We start from the raw sequence: 19100 nt of genomic DNA, 5'->3' as shown, positions 1-19100 counted from the left end.
AGTTATTTTTCAGACATTAGGGAATGTGAAGTTTAAGCTTGACTGTTGGAAGTGTGATTTTAATTGACTTGTTTCCAGCTCTGGGACAGCATGAGGGATGGAGTTGAAGCAGCGTTCTGCTTTATTAAGTGTAACGCCACCTTCTTCCTTCTTTGTTTTAGCCTTTCATGGTTTTTAAATGTCACAAAATTTCTTCCTGTCTGCTCTTGATTTGCTCTCAGAGCATTTCCACCCTCTTTTAATAGGTGGAACAGGAATCTTGTAGCACAACCAGTTAAGTCTTGCTCTAGAATTCCAGTCCACAGCAGGATGAATTGCAGTTCAATATTTCACTTTGCTGCTAGTATAATAATATTTAAACATAGGGTGGTTTACTGAAATTCTTGGGATGAGAAAGAATGGTAATATAAAAAAAATAATGGCTGTATCTTGATGTGGTATGGAAATGTTGTCCAGATCTGCACTGGGTGTTTTGTGAACACAGGGATTATTTTTCGTTTGAGTCTGGGGAAGGAAAAACCAGAACTACTCCAGTATGTTTGGGAAAGGTATTTTATTTTTCTCCCTGATTTAAAGTTCCCGTTGAAGAATATTTTGTGGTATCTGTAGCCAAAGTTGGCTGGATGGTCTCTACTTGACCTTGATGCAAACACAGTAGGATCCAGAATATTGTGTCTGTCTATACCATAGTACAGGAATTTGTGGACATGCTTCTCATTCCTGGAAAATGCCAGATTCTTAACTTGAACTTAGAGATGCTGGCACTTAACTGTTCATCAGGGAAAACATGTCAAAAATGTTCTGAGGGAGTGAAAACTGAATCTTAACTGTTAAAACTGAGAAGGGTATTTATGGCTTTTATTTTTTACATTGTCTTGACTAATGTTCTGTGGTTCAGCTGCTATCGCTGTTGACTGCATTGTTTCACCCCGATTTCCTCCAGAGAGTTGGCAGAAACTGCAGCAAAGCCTTCTTGGCTATTCTGCCAACCTTAGGTGGGTGGAGAGGAAAGATTTCTTTTCCATCTCCTCTCAAATTATGCTTTAAGCAGCTCTGCCTTGCTGGTTGTCAATTACTTCCCCTTTGTTTGGAGACAGACTGTTTTTTTTGGGGAGTGGTTTTCTCTCACACCTCCTTTCTGGAGTTTTTTGAAAGCTCCGGCTATGGTCTGTCTTAACTCAGAAGTGCTATTTACACATTTCATAATCTCAGCTGATAGAAGCCAGTGGAAAATAAATACTTTAGGTTTGGATCAAGATTGTAAAGTAGAAATACTTGTGAAGTTCCTTTCAGGAATTTAGCCGAAATTTCCAAATTGCAGAACACTTTTAAAAAACAGAGCTGTCAATAGATTATTCTGCTTTGGTTTTGTGGTGGGGTTGTTTGTTGGGGTGGTTGAGTTTAGGTTTGTATTTTTTTTTTTCTCCCCTAAGACAGCACTAAGAAGAATTAGAGAGCCTTCTGGTATTGAGTTAAATGCCAGTCTCTTAGATTATGTGCTTTCTCTCATTTGCATGGAGAAGCTCTGCATGTATTTTAATAAATACTTTTAGCTAGTGAGGCAAAGGGGTTTCTGTCTTGAAATGGCAAGTGACTAGTTTCCCGTGGTGGTTGTTTTCTTTCCCAATCTATTTCCTTCAGAATGAACTTTCACCATTGTTGTTGACAATTCTGGTGGATACAGTTTTTAATTTCTGTATCTGTGGCTTGACATGGCATTTTGCATTGCACAGTGCAGTGGGCAGGAGGCTGGTTTTGCTCTGGGATGCCTGATCACTAAGGAAGAGTTTTGTAACTTGGGAAGTGAGATATGGGTATCTTACTGCAACCTGTCACTCAAGGGTACAGTCTTCAGTCCTAGCAGAGTTAGCCAGCTTGTTTATCCAAAATGAAATGCAGCATCAGTGAGACAACAAGAGGAATTCTTGAGCACTGTCTTGTTATGTTTTCTATTTAAATGGGTTGTGGAGACACATTTCCAGTTGCTGCTCCAGGTGTGCTGCACTTTCTTTAACAGTCAACATGATCTTCATCTCACTTGGGTTCATTTTCAACCCATGCCTGCAGCACCCCTGGTTCCCTTCAGTGCTGTGCTGGGGAGGGGAAGGAGCACTGGCAGGTGAGGGAGAAGTAGGAACCCCCAGCAGGTTAGTCTGGGAAAATCTGAATTCCAGGGCTAGCCCTGCCCAAGCTCTGCAGACAGAAACTTGGAGCTGGAGGGAGAGTCAGCAAGGCAGGAGCATGAGACTAACTTTGCTAGTAAAGTATCCAAACCAGCTGATTTACTATTTTAATGTCATTTGGTGTAATCCTAATACTAAACTGTATTGGGCCATCAACTGTGTCACTGCCATCCCCTTGTCAGCTCTTTGGAAGGTGTGGACTTTTTTCTCCAAGAGTTTAAAACATAACCCTCTTATTATTAAATAGACTGTAAGTAATGCTAATAACTGCTTCCCCACTGTAAATATGATAAACAGACTGTTGAAGCTCAGTGTCATTACTGCAGAGCTCATTGTTTTGCCTCTCTTCTGCTGGATGGTTATTGTAATTATAATAAAATCCTGTCTTTCCAGGGCCAGGGGGTAGAACATATGTTCCTCTGCATGCCTGGCTTGGCAGCTAGACTCCTCCTGAGTGTTTTTCTATGCGTTTAACATGTTACTTCTGATGGAGTTCTGATTAAATTTCAACCAGAAAAAAAAATCTAAATTTCTAATACTTGTAGTATTCTCCTTTTACTGAATTTATTGTTTTGTATGCATTGTAGGCATAAATTGAATGAATGGCTAGAGCATGAAATGTGGGGAAAGACCCAAAGAAACATAAAGAAATCAAAAGAATAGTCATGGCAGGTTCACCTTGTTTGAAAATGCAGCTTAGCTTCCTGCATCAGTACATTGGTTGCCCTGAGGGTGAATTGGGAGATTGTTTTTCCTTGCCATGTGTAATTGATTGAATAAGTGCAAGGAATCTTGCCAAGAGGGTGGTGGCACAGTTTTCCCAGGCAAGGTGAGATGGGAAGTACTGGCCAGGTGGAGTGGCCAAGTGTTTTCACAGAACAGATTTTATAGGTCAAGTCTTATCTCTCCATCTCCTCCACAGAGATTGATAACATAGAGTATTTTTCACAGCAGCCTCCCCCATGAACATTGTGTATGACTTGTCTATGTGTGGCCATAGAGAACATGCTGGAAAGTTTAAATAATGAACTTGCAGCTCTTGTGAGTTGAAAACCAGCAGGAGGAGGCAGTGGCCAGACTGCCCACACTTAGCCCTCGTTTGGAGGAGGAAGAGTTCTCTTTGGCACAGCAAACTGCTGCTCCCTAATCTGTATCACACATGGCTTGCAACTTTGAAAAGGGATGTGTGTGTGGAAAAAATCATCTATGCCCCCGTGTATTTCTGTAGGCTGAATGAAGCACCTAAGGAAATGCCCATACTGCCTCTCAGAAATCTGCAGAGAAAGTGTGTCACTCTCATATCAACCATGACAGAAACCACAGCTCCTGTGGAAAAAGAGGGTGTTGTTTTGTGTTAACTTTGTGCTGATTCTGTTTAGGGAGATGGGGGTGTAAATGAGGGCTGTGTTCCTGCAGATCTGCTTTTCAGGGACCCTTGGAGCACACTGTTTGGAAAAGCATTCCCTGGCCTGACTGTTTGCTCTCTCTATAAGGCTTGTAGGACACTGCAGACTGCTTGCCAAAGGTCTGCCTGTTAACCTCCTAGTCTGGAAAGCTGCATGGATGAAACGCTGTCTGAAGAGAGCCTTCCAAGACCCCAGGCCAGGCCAAGTTTTCTATACTTAACATTGCTGTTGCCACAAGAGCAGCAGATGTTTGCACAGTAGACAAACAACGTTGATGATAAAGCAAATTGACCTTTTTTGGAACAAGCTATTTGGAGCACATTCCTAGGGCAATTCTATTTTTTTTTCCCCTTTCCCCTTTTTTTTTTTTTTTTTTCTTTTTTTTTTCTTTTTCTTTTTTTTTTTTTTTAATTTTATTTTCCTGGGGCTCTAACTTTCTTCCAAGTGCTGCTTGGCTCTACATTGACATCTCGGCCAGAGGTGATAAAAAAGTTACAGAGGAGGGAGGTTTTACAAACTTTTCCACTAATGCTGATACTACAAATCATTTAACCTACTCCAAACCTATTTTTGTCGTCTTTATTTAACTGAAGTAGTTATAGTGATGTTTATTTTTCCAGAATCCCTATGGGAACCCTGGAAGATTTCAGAACGTAATAATTAAAGAATGACAGGCCTTTCCTTGCAGTATAAAGTGAGGAAGAGCTTTGTGGTTTAAACAGCTATGCTGTTGCTTGTTTGCAAGAAATTTTGCCTTGTACTCTGGCCAGGCCTATAATGGTCAAAAAATGTTGGAGTTGAGAACTACATGTTTGTTTTCAATCAGTTGTTTTTCAAGTTAAAAGGCTCTAATGGCTTGTTTTAATTTGTTCAGTAGTATTAGTCAGTAGTCTTAATATTTGTATTCAGTCATTTAGTGTAGCACAGCTCAGGCTGTCCAAGTAAGGCAGTACATTTTCTTATCACTTTTTCTACTGCAAGACCTTTCTTTTAAGGAATAAAAGATTCTTGAAAGTTTGGGGAATCTCTGTGAACTTGAGTGATATACTTGTGTTTAAATTGCATTTTAGCAGTATTTAAAATGTGATACTAAACCTGTATTTTAATTTTGTAATTCAATATTTTGAATAAAGTTTTTATAAATGTAAAGCAAAATTAGCCCTGCAGTGAAAATCCCAGTGTTATGTGGCTGCATCTTTACTGTTTGGACCTAACGCTGGGGTTTTTTAATCATAAGCTGATGTTCCTCTTGTTGGAACAGATGTAATTCCTGGGAGAGAATTGATTCCTGGTATCTGAGAAATTTCAGAAAAAAGTGACCAGGTTCAGAATTTGGAACCACTGAGGTTTTTAAAGGGTTTCATCTATTGTACCACAAAAGTTAGTAGAGCTGTGCTGTAAACATGTGCTGCTTTTTTGCATCATTATTCTACAGATGTGGTTTAGAAATCTGCTTTGGCTAGGATAAAAACATTTTGTGGAGGTTTTAGGTATCAAAACTTCAGGCAGCTTGTGTCTTGACTCAGTTTATGAGGTGGCTTTGCTGAACAGAAGGTAGTGTGATTCTGGACAAGGATGCTGTAGTGCCTTCAAGGGCTGCATGGTTAATGTAAAAGTTCTAAATTGAATTATAGGGTTTTAGCAGGATTATTCCATAACATTAGAAAGAGAAAATTCTGAATTCTAGGAGAACCCAAATTTGGTTTCTTACACATGTCTAGGTCTATTTGACTTGGTTCTTACTTAGGATCATTTGCTTTTGGAGCTTTTGAAAACAGTTCCCCACTTGTGTTTAGAAATGGTATTCTGTACAAATTGTCCTGCAATATGATGCCTGTCACAACTCTTCCCTGCAAGTAAAGCTGCACTGATTCCATCAGCCTCTGTAGAGAGAGAAATGGACAGAGATGGGCCTCTGTACCCTGAAGGCATAAGCTAATAAGGTTTTTATGGGCCCTGTAAAAATGGTGACTTTGCAATGTGCCCTTTTGGGTTTTTGTGATTCAGCAGTGTGATTGTCAGTGCCTTGTTTGTTACAAAAATACTGTCCCCTTTTCATAGATGTGAAACTGGGTGAAGTATCTCAAGTTGCTTGTTTGGGTTCATTGAGCTAGACTGCCTTTAGCCAGAAACTGAATTTATATTTTGGAGACCCATCCCAGTCCTACTTATACAACCTTCTTGTATGAACCATATTTACCGAAGTATCTGGTTAAGTAATTGGATTTCATTTGTGTAAAGTATTGAATGTGCCTTTAGAACAATAATTTATGAACTCCTTTTCTTGCTAAATTACTTCAAATTTTAATTTATTTTTTATTTTACCAAGGGTTGGGCTATGTATGTTTTGATGTAGAGTTATCAGTAACTTGGGTGTTTTGCATGCATGCAGACAGCATGTATTAATGAACCAGGGCTGGTTAATTTTAGTGCTAAATGGGGCTAAAAGAGAGGAATAGAGCTCCTGTGACTGTTTTACTGCAAACAGTGCTGGGGTCTTACCTGTCTGGAATACAATACATTACTTTGCTTACTGCTTTCAAATATATTTTAAAAGAGGGGAAAAGAAGAAGGAAATGAAGCTTACCTTGAAAATGCATTCAGTTTTTTCACTGAAAGTGTTAATAATGTCTTGAGTGCAACTGTTCTTCCTTCCAAAACCAAGAATTGACTATTAAGTGTTCCCTTGAAGAAGTATTTTTCAAAAAACATTGCATAATACATTGTGTAGGCCAATATTGCCCTTGCACTTACCACTTACCACCATTTTAATTTCTCATTGAATACAGTATTGTGTGGCTGATTGGCAAATAAATTAATATTGTCCAAAGTGAACTCATAATATTAGACTTTGCTTTTGCAACCAGAGTTATATAGCACAGATGCAGTGGATGTCTGTGATCTCAAAAGTTCACAGTCAGCTTGACTCCATTTTTTTTAATTAAAAGAAGGCAAAAGCAAGCTTACTTTGTAAACCTTGCTCTCACAGCAGTTTTGACTTAGTTCTTACTTTGTTATTTCTAGCTTTGAACTTCATTATATTCCTTTAGGATGTACAGGTATATAAGCAAAATGATCCCTTGTTTTTGGGCCTCTGATTGCATCTATTTTGTGTTACTGTTACCTTGATCTTTGATTTTTGTGTGGGTTGTTTTCTGGGGGTTTTTTAACGATTCTCTTTTTTTTTTTTTTTTCCTTTGTTTCAGCCAAACCTTTTACATCTAAAGTGAAACAGATGCGACTACATAAAGAAGATTTTGAGATTTTGAAGGTGATTGGTCGAGGAGCCTTTGGGGAGGTAAGTGTGAGAAGGAGTTGGAAGGGTTTGGATCATTCTCTTCAAACCTGCAGCACTGAGGAGAGGAGACAGTTTATAATAATACACGGATATTCAGGTTTTTAAATTCTTTAGCCATAATGAATATTATAGGCCCACCTAATGTTTGATGCAAGTACATTTTGTTTTATACATTCTTTGACAGCTCTTTTTAAGTCTTGTGAATTTTGAGAGCAGGCAGGCTCACATGGATTGAGAGTCCACGTTTCAACAATCTGAGGATAAATCATTTGCTTGACTAATTCTTTCCAATCAGGGGGTGGAGATCAGTGTGTAACTGATGGTTTAGAAGTCTAATAATTGCTAATTTTCCTGATAACTGCATAGTCTGAAAGTAGTTAATAGCCAAATATTGACACTGACATTCCAACAACATAGAGAAATCACTCTTTTCCTGTCATTTAGTTTCCTATTTTAATGAACTTTTGAATATTTTTCCTGTATTTCTTTTAAGGACTTCGGCAGATGTTATTTTCCTTTTCAGTTGTCACCTACTGCTGTCAAACCATACAATATTTTGCTGCTTCTGATTAAGCTATCTCTTACCTGAAGTTGCCAGGCAAGTCTGTTGATCACTAGGTCGAGGAAACTTTAAAATGTTAGCTTTCTGCCCCATTTTTCTTAATTCTTTTGGGTGCATGAGCTTTGTTTTTCATGCAGTACACTGTAGGAAGAATCTAATGTACAGCAGTGCCTTGAGTTTTTCAGTGCCAAATATACTGCAGGTGTGGGTAGTGTGTAAAGCTTCTTCAAGAGGTTCTCCATGCTGCCTGAAAATACACATGAATTTATACCCAAAGAATAAGAAAAAGATTTTCTGGTCAAAGTGTTAATTTCCTTTGGAAATGGAAGTTCTCTGTGATAGGAGAGGATTTCTGGAGGCTCTGGCATGTGACAGAGAAGAGTTGATCTCAGGTTCACTTACGTGTTTGCATCTTGAGTGAAAATGAGTCTTTGTTAGTCTGTGATTGTGGAAGAGCAGACTCCTCTAGGCAGAATGTTAGGAAGAGGAATTTTTCCTATAATGTGTGCCACTACATACTCTGATCCCTATGTGCAGATAAAATCATTGGGTAGCTGTAAAAATAACAAAAAAGGTAGTATTTATTTAGCTGCTTTATCACTCTTGGTTTTGGTCCATCTGGAGTAAAGCTTCTTTATAAAGGAGACTGGTGGCTGAAGTTACTCATGGATAATTTATCTTCAGTCTAAACCTCTGCCACAGAGAATGTTGCAATCTCCATTTTGATATAAACACTTCTGCTTAGAAGATTAGCTTTGGTCAGTGCTACCATAGGAGTTGCAGCTGAGTTACAGATTGTTTTAAATGTAAGAAAAATCGCTGATGTTGGTGCCTTCTTGTCAGAAGGATCATACATGAAAACTGCCTTATATTGTGTTTTTAAGAGAAGTCATTTTTGTCTGCTAAATCAGCATCAAGCTCCACAGCAGCTGAACCACAGAGAAACCGTGGTTCTTTTTCAGGAAGTTCTTTGTGGTGAATCATCCCATGAACAGGGAGAATGTAACTTTCACTGTCCTCTTCTGGGGACAGCCTGTGTGATTGGTTACTTCTTCTCTTCTAGGAACAGTGTTTCTTTCTCATTCCTTATCTGAGGAAGATAACATGACTCTATTAACTGTAAAAATCTTCAGTAAGGGGAAAAATGAAGCTCTTTCAGTGAAGATGTTTGGGGTTTTATGTTCTTAAAGTAGGATTTAATAAATATTTGGAAGGATATGTGTCTTGCTCAAAGACAAGTTCTACACAGATATTTGTCTAAGAAAAGAAGTTCCGTATGAAATTGTGAATTTTTCTGTAAAATAACCAGTAAATATCTGAGGAAAATTAAAAAAGGACCACCAAATTTTACTGCTACTTAAACTACAAAAAAACTGTATTAATATTAAATTGCACAGTACTTGTATTTACTGAGACAGATTAAGAAATCTGAAAGAATGTATTTTCTTTCCAGCAAACTATAAATGAGACCAAGGTTGCTCTAGGTTACTGGGAGGGGTAATTTTTGTCTCCTGAATCAACATAATTCTGAAATTCTGTAGACTACAAAGTTAGTGTGAGTTTTCTTTGGCACAGTCTCAGACTTGTTCTTATTTTGATTTTATGCTACTCAATTTCTTCAATTTGCATAGTCAAGAAATATTTCCCTTTTTGTTTTTACAAGTTTAATGCAGACAAAAAGTAGTTTAAAGTAGTTATTGCTCATAACTGTAAGAGTTCAATGTTCCTAGTTTTTGTTTTTCCCCTTACCCTTTTTTCTGCCTTCTGAAAAGGTTTCCTTTTTGTCAAATTATTCACATGCCCCTTCCCTCTGCATGCATGCATTTACTTATTTACAATTATGTGCAAGAGTGCTGTCTTTAGAAAACACAGATGTTTTGCTTGGGGGAGGAGCAGGATTATCATGGTAAAATTAATAATGTGGGCTTCAAGCAATTCATTGTGCTGGCTTTGAGCAGCAGGGTTTGAAAAACCTAACTCAAAACAAAAAGACTTTAAACTTGGGAGCTGAAAAATGCTGCTAGGAAAGGTGAAGCAACTGGGCAACAGCTCTTAGTGGTGTCCCTCAGGAGTATAAAAGTGCAGCTTAGTTAAAGTTCTATCTAATACCAAAATTTTCAGTTGATTCTGTTATAGCTTTGAAAAAAAAAATCAGTGCATGCTTATGCTAGCAAATATTAGGTTGTTATGTTGTTGGTATTTTGAAGATGATGAGTTTTGTAGCTTGAGAATGAGCTAGTTATTTCTAATTTCATACAGTTATGAACAGTAACATTCTTTTTTGTCTGCTTGTTCTTGCTGGACAAGGAAACCAATGCTGAATCTTCTTTTCTACTTTTATTGCTCTTCTTTTTCTTTCAATTTTAATAGCTTCCATTCTAGGTTTTTTTTTTTTTCCTGTAAAAGACTATTGCTTTTTATAGAAAAGGGAAAGTGAAGGCAAATATCACAGAGACAAATAGCCAAGCTTGGGGCAGAAGGTGTCTGACAGCATGCCAAACTAGACTGCTGTTTGTGGGAAATATGGAAAATGGTTGGAAGACAAGGAAAAAAATTTCATATCTGGCTAAACCGAAGATGTTTACATCAGCACATACCAATTTTTTTTTTTTTTTTTTTTTGTGCTGCTCACAGGGAATTAAAATTTTTTTCAAAACCCCAACCTTTAGAAAGTCTAATTTTAAGAAGTTTCAGTAGCAAGACACTTCAGAATCACTAGGAAGGATTACTCTTTCTTCAGTATTGACAGCTTCACTGGGGAAGGGAAAAGATGAAAACAAAACTCTGTATTTGTGCCTTTGTGTAGGTAGTGAATATTCTGTGTACATGTAAACACTGCCTAGATTTGTAACCATGATTCAGAATTTTTTTTTTTTTGTTACAATTAGAAACTACATCAGTCTGCTCAATGCTGAAGTGTCAGGTTTTACTTTCACAGCCTTGAAATAAGCATTTTAGAATTTACTCTCATAAAGCACTGAGACAGCCCCAAAAACATGCTGTGATTGCAGAAAGATGATGACGGTGTCTGTGATCTTTTGTGTGTGGTGGTTATTGATATGAAATAACATTAATGGCTTTCACAGACTAACAGCTTCAGACTGATTGTAAACACAGCTGGTAAACACGAGTCTATTTTTGTCCTTTAGTCACTCTTCAATGCTGTTACACATTTGCAGAAGGTACCAAGCCCTTGTTCATGCCACAGAAAGCCTGTGTTCCAAATCTTCACCAAAGGCAGTGCTGTAGCTGCTGCACTTGTGTCCTATTGCTGAATAGGAGTCTGGAAATTTAGGCAGCTGTGCAGTCTTACTGTGTGTCTTTCAGTAACCAAGTCTTGCTGAATAACACAGCTTTGCACTGAGTATGCTACAGGCAAGAAATGAAATCCTGCAATTGGCCTTGAAATACTTGTATTGTCTTATGCCTCTGGCTGCCTCTACTGAGTGCTTAATGGTGAGGAAAAACTTATTTCCCATGCTGGGCAGCAGGAACTACTCAGCTTTAGTAGCAGCAGCCTTTTAATTTTTCTCAGCAAGAGTCCCAAAACACTTAAAGGTCTTTGGGGCACAACTACATTGTAGCTTCATACCACAGGCTGCATCACCAAGGGTGTCCCTGCCATCCAAGTTCTGTAGGATACTGTTTGAATACTGATAGGTGCAATTTTGAGGCTTTCTCCTCCTGCCATTCTCCTTAGAAATTGATACAGATAATGGCTTACCAGAGCTTCTAAGATTTAGATAGTATAGCAAAGGATAATCAAGATTAAATCCACACTTTGGGCTATGTATCACTGCAAAAGATTCATCTTTCCCTCAAAAAAGTAGTGATTCTCAGTCTTGGGTTACCATGCACAGCACAGCAAACATTTTTATTAATTAAAGGTATTATATTATAGGCTAATGTAATAATCCATTTTTGTTTTTCAAATCTGAAAGTTCCTTGATGGATTCTAAATCTGAACTTGAACCTCTTGTGAGGTAACCTTTAAAAATTTCAGTCTGTAAACTAGTTTAAACAAATAAATGTGATACCTTTCTGTCTTATATTCTCTCTTTATCTCCCTGCCACTGCCTCCCCTGCAACCCCAGAAGGCAGCAGTGTCAAGAGCAGGGCAGATAATGTACATATGGGAGGTGACAGGTGCTTGGTCTGTGAATCTATAGCTAGACAAGAGCTACACTGTGAGATACACACTGGTTTAGACATCAGAGTATTGCAATCCTTCAGCCTGTGCTTTTGCCTCGTTTGTGAAGCTGTTGCAGCTGATGACACATTTGAAGATGGTTCAAAGAGGTTTGCAGGACACTTCCTTCAAACTGTCTGATCCTGTGTTTTCTTTTCTGTTATCACTGTCTTCACACATTGCTGGTTTGCTGATAATGAAAAGGTGAAGGGAATGTAGGATTCAACCTTGGTATTTTTTTTGTCACTGGCCTGCAGGATGAAGATGATGATAATCTGTGTGACAGCATGTTGGTTTGTAACCAGATGCACACAGAAATAAACTTTTATCTGCTTTAGTTTTAAGATTTCTTCAAGATTCCTTTGAAAGGGAAGAGGCAGAACAGGATAGCTGGAGAATGGTTGTTAAAATGTAAAGTGATTGTTGAACTTTTCTGTAGTTGGGATGATAATCCTGGTCAAGTTCTGATCAGCAGCTTTGAGTTTGTGGCACTTTGATACTCATTTTGGTTAAGACACTGAGCTTCCATACCTAGGGAAGCCTGAACTGTGAAAACAAGTTTGTGTAAACTTCTTCCCTCCCTCTTTCCTAAAAATATTCTATGTTAGCTTATATTATGGCTAAACAAAACTCATATTCTCAGAAAAGGATGGTGTCAGTGAACTTCATTAATTTATTATTACAGAGGCCTATGGCACCTAATGTTTCAGAAGCTATGAGGAGAGGAGAGGCAGCTGGGCTGGCTTGTTTTGTTAAGTTTTACTTCTCTAGAAAATGTGCATTTTACTGTTTCCCCTGTTGCTTGCAACAGATATCATAAAGAGCTCATTGAACTTCGGGTGGAAAAATGTGGAGTTATAGTATCTTTGAAGAAAATCTAGTGCATTATTTGAAAGGAGAGTGGAAGTTGCTTTATGGCAAATCTACAGTTTTATTTGTTTTTAAAACCAAACCCACATTGTTTATCTTGATTTAGAAGCTGCTGTGCTGTTACCTTTTCGTTGAGGGCTTTAAATTAGTGTGTAGGACTGAAGTCCAGGAATATAAAGCACAGATCCAGAGAGCTTCATGTCAGTATGATACAGCAAGAAGTGTGATGCTAAGAAATGCCAGTTTTCATTGACAGTCACCTAGAAAAAAATTATACCTAGGGAAAGTGTGATACATAACAAATGTTTGCAATAAACTTGGAATTTTCCTGTACTATTGAGGTGTTTCTGTCTTGGTGGTGTGGTATTGTGTGCATAGTGAAAATGTATCCAGAACACTTGAAAAAACCTCAAACTGCAAGGTTACATAAAAATAAAAATAACATGTATTTTCTTGTTGTAACTTATTTGTCTTTCATTTCATTTTTCCAGGTTGCAGTAGTAAAACTGAAAAATGCAGATAAAGTTTTTGCCATGAAGATACTTAACAAGTGGGAGATGCTGAAGAGAGCTGAAGTAAGATTGCAGTAATGTTTTCCATGATTGTGTCCCCTCTTACTTTGCTGAATTGTCATTTCTCTCTCCAAAAGTCTCCATGTTTTTTAGAGGGATGGAGGAAGCGTTCACTATTCACTGGCAGTTTAAAAATTAATATTAAATAAGCTTGAAGTATTTCATCAGAAGGATTTAAATGTCCTGGAATCTTGACTTCTGTGGGGCTGAATGTTTTTGACATTAGGCCTTTTCTGTAATTGTCCAAAAATTACCAACTGCACAAGTGATCTTTTCATGCATTTGTTCCAGTTGGGAATGTAGTCTTTAAGCCAGTATTTTCCATGGTGGAAGGTAGTTACTGAGCTATAAGAAGGTAATTGCTGAGCTATAGCTAATCAAGGCTATTAGTTTCTCAGTAGTTAGAACTTAGTTAAGGCCCAGTGAATAGACTGAAAAATCAGAAAGATAAAAGTTTCAAATTAATTAGAGTACTTGTTTCCTAAAAATGTTCATCTGCAAAAATATGTGATAAAAAGTTCCTCATTATAGCTGGAGTCCATTTGTGTCTGAAAAAGATGGAACAGTTCCTTCACCAGTCTTGCTTTTGCCTTAGTGTCTATTTTATACAACTCTGCTCTTCACAAAGTCCTTGGCATATTTCCCCTGGATTCCTTTGAAAGAAAGCTTATGAAATGCTTTCTCTGCACCTGAATACTTGTGTATTATTTTTAGATGGAACATGTATCTAACTCTCTAATTTGCTTTGAAATTCTTCATCTGTGCATACTATAAATACACTCATAAATATATAGTTTTTATTTGAGACCTCAACTTTGCTGCTCTCAAGCTGTCTTGCTGTTCATCTGCTTCCAAGTTTATTCTGATTTCCTCATTTATGTTTTAATTACATCTTAGTAGGAAGTGAGATCAATAGGAAACCATCACACTCCTAAAAAAATTAAAGCCAATTTCTGATGTGTGCACATCCTGTCTCTTTTAATGAAAATGTTATCACATTAAGAAGTATAAATGACTTGCAGATTGTGGTTAGATGTGCACAATGTGTTTCCTTTTTATCCAGAAATTATTCAGATACTGAGCAATCTGGCAGTAGTCTTGATACAAAGAGGTATTTCTCTCCAAGACAAATGTCATTACTGTAAGTTTTATTATTTCACTGAAAAAGAAAAGACCAGGAATAAAGCTCCACTCTATTTTTAAATGTACCCTTTTAAAGTGAGTTTGAAAACTGTTTCTTGTCATTAGCATACAGTTATAAATAGGTTTCAAAAAATTTTCTCTATGCAAGGTATTAAAAATACTCTTCCCATGGGTCCAGCTGAATTTCAGAAAGTCTGAACCGTTAGCCTAAAAAGAATTACAGCAATGTTTTTCCATGTATTTGTAACCCATGGGTATATAGTGGAAGAAGAACCATCTGGAGTGAAAATGCATTATAAAGCATGACCTTTAGCAAGTGTAACCTGTCATTTTTAAACATTCATGAATGCTCTTCTTACTACTGATGGGGAAAATGACCCATTTTGGCTCTGTTAGCAGTGTGCTGCACTAACATGAGATACACAGGCAAATCATGCAGTCCAAAATCAGAAGCACATAGATAGATCTATGTGTTCATACACCTCTGTCTCAACAGTGTGGGAAGTGGGAGTCATTTGTAAAAGCAGAAAGGGAGTTATGTACTCAAAAGAGGCTTGAGAACACCAGAATTAGGTTGAAGACTGCAAGCTCTGAGTGTAAAAACTTTGTTACTGCAAAATTATACGGCTTGCAAAGTCAGTGGTTTTTTTTCCTATAATAACAGAGGATAAATTTTCCAAATACTTGCCCCTGTTGAGATGGGATGTAGAACTGGTAATGTTACTGATACAAGGAGTACCTGGAAGTGTGTGACATCTTGCTGTTACACTCCCAGACCCGTTACCCTGAGCGTTGACAGTCACTTAGAGTTACACGTGTGCCATGCTGGTGCCAGATGAGGCTCAGGAGAGACCAGGGCAAATATCAGGCAGCATGGAAGCAGTCAGCATCCCCAGGAGGTGCTGACTCTGAGCTGTGAGGACATGAGCACCCAACAGCAGAGCAGGTCAAATTCTTTGCTGCTTGAAGGCCACGATAACAGGAGAGATACGACCACGGCACTGAGTTGGCTTTGCTGAGACAGAGTTGGATCAGATGACCTCTGGAGGTCTCTGCCAACAGTTCAAGGAGACTGCCTAGGGAAGATGAAATGTGATGCTGGAATAATGGAAGGCACAAGAAAAGGCTTCATTTTAAAAAAGCCTGATTGAGCCATATTACAGTAATTAAAAGAACCACTGCTACTGTCTGTTTTTCTTCTTGTTGGATTTTTTTTTACCACTTCAACTCTGGCTGTTGCTGTCTCAGCTGTGATCTGCTGTGGTAGTAGCTGTTGCTTCAGCTCTAGGCATGCTGCCCAGAGGTGGGTGTCTGGAGGGCTCAAGGAATGCACAGTCTTTTGTCAAATAATGGAAAAACAAGTGGAATTATATAAACTCTCTAGTAACCAATCCTATTAATTGTGTCATAACAAGTAGAGAAACTACCTGTTATTTATCCTTGCGAAAACAAGAGTTCATAATTATTTCTCTCTAAAATATGTCAAGAGCTTACAAACAAGGAAGGAAAAAAAATCAAGCTGAAGCATGAAACAGCTTTTCTTCCTTCTGAAGATGATCCATGATCATTCTCCTCTACCCCAAGTCTATTTTTCATTCAATAACCTTTGAAGGTATTTGTTTGAAGTATGTCTTGCTATTTTCTCAAATTTCACTGATTTATCTCCTGCATTATGCAATGATTCAAGTATGTAATCTTAATTTTTCCTGGTCTGCATAGTTCTTACTTACTGTATTCACCAAAAAAAGCACTTGTGATGGTTTATTTGCTTGGAGGAAGGAGTTACCTACTGCTCTGTTTTTGCTGCATGTATTCTTGTGCATATCTCAATCTCAAATGATACTTCACTTTTCATTCTTCACTTTCCAAATCTCACAGCCAGCAAAAGCCATGCCAGAAGTCTGCTATTTTCCTATTGGATTTGGAAATCAAACTGAAAAAATAAAAAGCAAAGGCTTGAGTTTCCTTTAAACTTAGCTGTCTCAGAGATGCAAGAGACAGAGCAGGGTTCAAAATGATGAAACATCTTTGTGAAGAGCAGAGTGTGCTGGAATAAAATATGGTCTGTGTTTTTCTCAAACTCTCCATCTGCCTTCTAAATAGAGCCTGTACAATATTATTCTTTCTTTTGCACTATTGTTTAGATCTCTTTTTTCTGAACAAAATTGTGTGTTGGCTTTATTATTTGGTAGTTCTTGTTTTCTTGTGATACTCACTTCAGAACTCACTCCCTTCAAAATGTTTATGGGATTTTTTGCTATAGTTTCTTTTTGGCTTTTCATCTGTTTGGTCATTTTTGTCTTTTATTCTGCAAAGTTGTTTCTGCTGAGGTGTTTTTTTCACTGCTCAGAGCAAGTTGCAGGACCTTGATTGGATTAAATGCCTTCCTGCTTTGCACTTGGTTATTTTCTTCACTTTTTATCTTCTTTTGTTTTGTACAAACCTATGTTCCACAATTAAAACATTTGTTGGTAGTTCTTGTTCCTCCTCTGTTCCACTTGATATGAAGGCACCTCTTGCCTCCTGTTTTTCTCTCCAGTGTATTGAGGGGAAAACTCTTGGGATGTCTTACCAACAGCTTATACCTGGCAAGAGCAATAGTTGCTTCTCCCTGCTTTTTCTGAGCAAGGGGTGTGGAGAAAGTGGTTAATGATTATCAAGTGATGACTACATGGAGTTATTGGCAGCTACTTTCAGATGAAAAGAACTGTATGTGAGAACTCAAGTGTAAAACTAGGCTAACACCACTATGAGATAAAAGAACCCAAGACTCCAGATTCCAGCTCTCTGACTCCTAGAGCAGTTACAATTAGCTAATGCCATTATTGATTGTTATTCTTAATCATACATTGCTATTCTGTCATTATTGATACATCAAGATTTTGACATTTTAGATGATGGGAAGCAGCAGCTTATTTATCCCTTTGCCTCACTTAACAGTACAGAGAAGTACAACTGCTTAAATTTGAAGAAGGTGGTCTCCTCTCATATCCATTTTTTTTTGTATTTTGTCATATTTGGATAGTGTAATAAATAACTTTTTAACTGAGAGGCAGTTTTGATTTTTTTTCCTCCCAAATATAATGTCAAAACAGTCAACTTGCTAAATGTTTTTCTTTATATATTTTACCTAAAACCCATAATTATTTTTCTCCCCTTCAGACAGCCTGTTTTCGAGAAGAGAGAGATGTGTTAGTGAATGGAGATAACCAGTGGATCACAACATTACATTATGCATTCCAGGATGAAAACTATTTAGTGAGTGTTGCTTTTAAATATACATATATTATATACATATAATTCCATAAATAATAGTTCCATCTGTGTGGAAATGCAGAGTCTTGGTTGTGGTTTGAAACAGAAAAGTAGTTTATTTGTTAATTTTGTGTTCTGGATTATACAGACCATGTAAGGATCTGTGATTTTTCTATAAAATACTAAAGGGTGGAGATTGGTCAGAAATTTTGAAAGTTTTGCTATAAATACCTCAGGAAGGCAGGTTTGTTTTCTAAACCACTTTGCATTTGTTGATAAACTTTGATCTGTCTGCATATTCTTTCTTATAATTTGTCATTCCAGTTTAATTGAATTCGTAAAATTAGAAGTGCATTTACTAACATAGATTTTCTATTTTAATTTTTCATGATTAACCATGCTGATTACTGTTTTACAGAGAGAAATTGGGAGTAGACCTGTTTTGAAACAACTTACTATTTTGAGGACTTAAACTTAGTAAGCTGTTACAAAACAAAGCAGCAAGAATGCTACTAAATGCTCATAAATTAGAGTTTGAAGCTGTAGTTGTAGATTAAAATGTCTCTTATTTAATTTTTGAGTATTTTGAAAGACTCACAAAAAGAAACTAATATGTGGAAGAGTGGCCAATTTTCAATAAAATCTTTCCCACTTAAAAATGTTTTGATTGTGATACATTTTTGGTAATATTTATACCTGAAAATAATATTTATACCTGAAAGATATTTATTAAATATTGGTAATATTTATACCATCAACTTTGTATTGATGGCTGTTGATTATTTTGGTTTTATTGCCCTGTGCTTTGGATTCTCTATCATTAGCAATTCTAATAATTTTTTAAATCTACTGTACAGCCACAGTAGTTTTTTTCCTTCTAGTCTGTCCTATAAAAAAAGTGCTATACAGGGAAACCTGTATAGCAGACCTGTAGTGGTTTTTTGCCATTATATTGCACTTTTTTCTGTCAATTCAGATGCTTGTGGATCCATGGATTTTGGTAGATTTTTTTAGAAAGAGGGCTCTGCATTTTTAAGTCTAACTATTGGTGTAAATACCTCCCAGCCAGCTTCCTGCTTTTATAATGTGGACAGTAAAAATAATCCTATGTATTGTGTAATTCTATCATTAAGAGCATTTCAAGGAAAATATTGTATATTCCAGAACGACCTGCTAGAATTTGTTTTATTCTTGCCAGTTTCCTTGTTTTCACTAAGCACAGAGCAGGTTCTGTTCTTCATCTTTGATAGTCTGCTGGGCAAAATATCAGTGGTACTGAGTTTGTATCATCACTAGTTCTCCATATGCTTTTTATTAAAATTGTGTGTAGCACAAGTGGCCTTTAAAAAAAAAAATCTGTGTGGATTGAGCAGAAGATGTGGTTGTGCAGTGGTTGTTGCTTGCCTTGAGATGGACCTCAGCAAACTGGGGAGAGTGAAATCTCACAAATTTCAACAAAGGGAAAGGGAATGCCTTGTATCTAGGATGTATAATAAGAGAAACCAACTACATGCTGGGGCCCAGGTGATTGGAAAGCAGCTTTACTTGAGGTCCTGGTGGATAACAAGCTTAGCCATGAGGCAGCAAGGCACTCTCACAGTAAAACAGGCCAGGAGTATTCT

General features: G+C 37.3%; 1 protein-coding gene across 3 annotated transcripts in view; it reads left to right on the top strand.

The window, feature by feature from the left end:
- CDC42BPA (CDC42 binding protein kinase alpha) overlaps window positions 1–19100 on the top strand; it is a 180328-nt gene that overhangs the window by 51352 nt on the left and 109876 nt on the right. For all 3 annotated transcript variants that reach the window (XM_050971951.1, XM_050971952.1, XM_009096149.4), the window contains exons 3-5: window positions 6796–6887; window positions 13000–13083; window positions 17386–17481. In XM_050971951.1, coding sequence (XP_050827908.1) covers window positions 6796–6887; window positions 13000–13083; window positions 17386–17481 — 272 coding nt within the window. The remainder of the gene's footprint in view (window positions 1–6795; window positions 6888–12999; window positions 13084–17385; window positions 17482–19100) is intronic.

Source organism: Serinus canaria, chromosome 3 (assembly GCF_022539315.1).
Source record: "Serinus canaria isolate serCan28SL12 chromosome 3, serCan2020, whole genome shotgun sequence".
Taxonomy (NCBI): Eukaryota; Metazoa; Chordata; class Aves; order Passeriformes; family Fringillidae; genus Serinus; species Serinus canaria.
This window is presented reverse-complemented; position numbering and strand designations above follow the sequence as displayed.